Source organism: Lolium rigidum, chromosome 6, assembly GCF_022539505.1.
Source record: "Lolium rigidum isolate FL_2022 chromosome 6, APGP_CSIRO_Lrig_0.1, whole genome shotgun sequence".
In the NCBI taxonomy this organism is placed as follows: Eukaryota; Viridiplantae; Streptophyta; class Magnoliopsida; order Poales; family Poaceae; genus Lolium; species Lolium rigidum.
The window spans coordinates 107,535,115-107,539,284 of record NC_061513.1 but is presented as its reverse complement, the minus strand read 5'-3'; the positions used below and the strand labels follow the sequence as shown (position 1 = coordinate 107,539,284).

Sequence of the window (4,170 nt, the reverse complement as noted above, 5' to 3'; positions counted from 1 at the left end):
ACTCATATGGGCCTGTTACAATTTCAGATAAGTTATGCAACATCGAATAATCTTGGGGAAACACAAACTTCTCGCAAACGTGCAGGCAAACATTGCAACATTTGGCATCTTCTTACGCTACAAAAATCATACGAGTTTGTTTCAATTTTAACGCACGTACGCAACATAAAAAAACACGAGAAAAACTTGTCCATGCTAGACCATACCTAGCCGATCTAGAGTCGTAGTCCGCGAGGAGCCCATCAACGTTGGAGAAGGTGACCCTGGACCCGTTCCCATCGGTAGCAAGCCACGAGATGAGGTGGAGATCTCTAATTCTGCAGCTCCTAAAAAAAATTGTCCATGGAGGCTCAATCTCGCTGATTTGGCACCTTTGGCCATGACTCGGCTCACCGGACTCTCAAGGTCAGATCGAGCAACCTTGAATCAATTTACCTTGGAATCCCATATCCCTGGGTTCCACACCAACATCAAATCGGTTTTGTGGTTATCCATGGGTGTGGGGCAATCTTGTTCAGTGTGTACATGCAATACATGTGTGGTTTGGGTTGTTTTAGGAGCTGGGCATTATCACTGATCATCCCATAGTGGCAAGTACCTTTAGAGACTAGTGGAGTAGAACAAGGACACGGTTGAGGAAACAAGCAAGAAAAAAGTTCGAGGTCGTGGTCATCGTGATCAGTTGGAACGTTTGGAAAAAAATCGTAATGCTTGGGTTTCCAAAATCTTCAAAGCCAGCTTTCGGTGGCAGTGAAGACCTTTGAGGAGTTCAAGTTCTGGAGTATAACTAGGGCTGAGAGAGTAGTTTTTTTTTCTTGGTGTTGATGTCCATTTCGGCTGTGATCTGGATACCCCTCTTGTACATACTATTCTGCCTTCTATAAATCTATGGCCTTTTGGCGTGCTATCAAAAAAAAAAACTATGGGCCTTTTGTTGCTATTGTACTTACCGTGGTTCCTTTTTTTGGACCCTTGCACATCCCCTCTAGTCTTTTCCGTCTCTGAAGATGATAAATTTTCCGTAGCGTATTATTGAAGATGGAAATGGAATTTCGTCTTTCTTGACATATAGAATGATTGGCTCAGTGTCATTGTTCAGGCTCTTCAAGGGTTGTGGCGCCTGGAAAGATTGGCGACAAGCTTACGGCCGGCCAAGTAGATGTTTGATGTACGTCACCTTTGTCCCAACACCGGGGACATGTTTCAATTGCGGTAGTCAAAAGTTGATTAGGGATTGGAGTTTGTTTGCTGGTGGTGGTGGAAGTTGGTTGTTCTTTTGTAGCATCGGCTGCTCTTGTCCTTACAATTTAATTGTGTTCTTAACATGAAATGAGAACTGAAATGGCTTTGAGTATTTCCTCTAGAAAACGCGATCCCACATACTCAGGAACCAGGTTTGACAGGTATGAAACGTGTTAAACCTATACGCAACGCAACAGTCACCAATTCCAGCTTCATCATCCACATCATTACAGGCAGAGATAGATTAGATCATATACAAGCGCTGTGCGGTTTCTTGGTGCTCAGGCACTACTACTCTACAGACCAAGAGTAACCATATAGCTGTACCTTCATGAGTTCCGACACATTATTTCTGATTAACAAATAAGAAACACGGCACATCCACAACATAAATGGGACATGAAAGAAGGTCTGCAGAGAACAAGTGCTCGATAAACTGTGCCTTTATTAGAAAAACAAGAAAAATGGATTCCAAGTTTCATGCAAGCATGTACTTACCACAGCACAACAGGCCTCTCTTCTTATTTTTTGTTTACTATATATATACTTATAAATGAGTAGAATATCAGAGGGCGGAACATCATATGTATTGTTGATTTGTTGTCGAAGCGCAGTGTGTACCGTCAGACTGCAACTGTTGTATGCTGGCCAAGTTACGCTCCCAGCAGGATACCAGCATTTTATAGGGTCTGGGGTCCTATTTCCGTAGTACTTTCTCCATAATTAGTGCACCTCCAGTACTTACATGACAGGTCTAGTGGGTGGCCGCTCCAGTAGGACCAGCTTGCCGCAGCAGCTGCATGATAAAACCACACATCAACACACGCGGAGGTACAGGAAAGGGATGATCGATTGTCATGTTACTGTGGTGCCTGAAGGTTACCTGGAAATAGGATTCTAGTTTCTGCCTCAGGATCGCATGCTCCCTCTTCAATTTCTGGAGACACCCCATGCAACTGCACATTAAAATGTAGCAGATGTGTAAATAAGGCTGATTCCACCACATGGTGACAGGAGAGAGATACGTTTTGGTTTACAACAATGCAAACTTTGTGAGAAGTGTACTTGATTTCTTTTATCGACAAGACAGAACAAATTAAATCTAGAAAATAGAGATAAAAGTCTCCGAAAACTGAGCATCAGTATGGAGTGTGTGAGAGACGGACCCTTCAACATTTCCTTTCCCACAGTTATCTTTGAATGACATGCATTCACTCTTCATCCTAGAAGCACCAATGCTGCATCGAGTTGTCAAATGTCAATGCTAGATCAAATTTATTACCAAACACATAACAGTCCAGAGTCATGCTTTCTTATATCATGCAAAATGAACTTTTGGAAACTTGAGGATTTTCCAAAATGTTGGTGGCTATGTCTACACTTTTGAGCTTTTGGTTGGCGATGGCAAGCACATTTTGCGGTCACTTATCTGTAGAAAGATATTCAACAGCATTTCCCAGAAATCAAGAGTGCTTAAGCCGGAGAAGTGAAGACAATTAGTTAAGTACTCTTAGCCTTCATTTGAAGAACAAAAAATATGGTTCCAGAAAGGGTGTGCCAGCTTCCCTACATGCCTAGCTAAACTCAAAGTGATGATAGTTCTTGTGGTATGCAAAAGAATGAAGCTGAAGGCCGATGATGCTGAATCTTTCGCACTACATCCCTCATAGGCAAGTGAACAAAGATATCAAGAAGCAAATTGTGTAGTTACCTGGAACAGCTGCCTTTCAGTTGCTGCATGTATGCATCCCACCTATTGAAATCTCTGGGGTACTTCTCCCTGTAGTGCTTTCAGATCTTAATCAGTTAAGTATAACATTGCAGCTTGCATGGTCTAAATATGTTTCTTTTTTCATTCAGTAAAGGGAGCTCTTATCCCTATACTTGGTACTTACAAAGCTTGCTCAAGGTTTGATATTAGCCTGCCTGAATCTTTGAAAAACAACACAGCAACTTCTTCCACAAAATTAGGACTAGCTTCATCCTGCAAGTCCTCCACCTGACGAAATTGCTCATCAAGGTGACCCTGTCATAAGAATGTTATTTCTAAATCAGCATGTGATTTATTCAAGAGAACCATGAAAAATGTAGAATGGTGACGATGGGATAAGAAATGGGAGGCTTCCTGCATAAACATACACCAAAAATGGTTGAAAGCTCCCTGAGCAAAAGTAAGATATATTTTTGAGGGAGAGTTGGCTACATGCCTGATCAAAGAGGCCCTTTTTCATAGATGCAGCTTGTCGTCGCAAATTAGAATAATCCATTTATATGGATGGACGGATGAATAAGTGGCTAAGTGAAGTTGGTACAGATTAGAGCAAGCTTCGCAATGCACCTATATAACTTGTGGGAGCTGCGGATGTAGAAAGTTGAACGTGAGATGCATTTATATAGCCGAGGAGGCGAGGAGGCTGTTGTTTGCCCACCAAACATAAGTGATAGTGCAGATATTCTAACCTCTGGAGTCTGGATAGCAATGTTTAGTATCTTGCGTGCGTAGGTGATTTGATTGCCACGGTATGCAAAAGCTATCCATATTTTGGAGAGTGACTTGAATATATGCGGATTCCTGTACGCTGGAGCTCTTTATAAGATGCACAGTGATTCAAGTAAACTAAGTGTGGAGAAACCATTAGGGGTTTGAATTTGAACCACTCCAGATTGGTTTATCACTGACAGTTGACGACTCAAAGCAACGGAAGCATTATCCTGTTTCATGGCATAAGGACTATCTTCCCAGCAAACATCATCCAAGCAGATCACAAAATGTTAGCTGGAAGCACCGTCTGTTGTACAGTGACATGGCATATCCACACCTAAAGCCTTGGTACCTGTTTTAGTGACCCTCCAAATGCAGTAAATACATTTGATTACAATGTGGATTTCAAACGATCTTGCAGCTCAAATGCTAAAATATCTCATGTT

The 4,170-nt window shown here is 41.9% G+C and overlaps 1 protein-coding gene across 1 annotated transcript; it reads right to left on the bottom strand.

Annotated features, from left to right (window-relative positions):
* Positions 1 to 1,667: 1,667 nt before the first annotated feature.
* On the bottom strand, positions 1,668 to 3,831 carry LOC124666731 (pseudo histidine-containing phosphotransfer protein 1-like). The gene is made up of 7 exons (XM_047204059.1): positions 3,703 to 3,831; positions 3,450 to 3,598; positions 3,138 to 3,268; positions 2,954 to 3,022; positions 2,409 to 2,480; positions 2,126 to 2,198; positions 1,668 to 2,038 (listed from the first exon to the last, which is right to left on the bottom strand). The coding sequence occupies exons 2-7, from the start codon at positions 3,507 to 3,509 to the stop codon at positions 1,997 to 1,999; spliced, it is 447 nt and encodes a 148-aa protein (XP_047060015.1). The 5' UTR covers positions 3,510 to 3,598; positions 3,703 to 3,831; the 3' UTR covers positions 1,668 to 1,996.
* Between the last annotated feature and the right edge of the window lie 339 nt (positions 3,832 to 4,170).

Excerpts from the sequence above, each read along its gene's own strand:
- LOC124666731 (XM_047204059.1), bottom strand. The coding sequence starts at position 3,509 with ATGGATTATTCTAATTTGCGACGACAAGCTGCATCTATGAAAAAGGGC. Across the intron at positions 3,269-3,449 it reads AAAAGGGCCTCTTTGATCAG|GGTCACCTTGATGAGCAATT; the intron begins GCATGTAGCCAA and ends TTCTTATGACAG. Across the intron at positions 2,199-2,408 it reads GGGAAAGGAAATGTTGAAGG|TTGCATGGGGTGTCTCCAGA; the intron begins GTCCGTCTCTCA and ends TTTAATGTGCAG.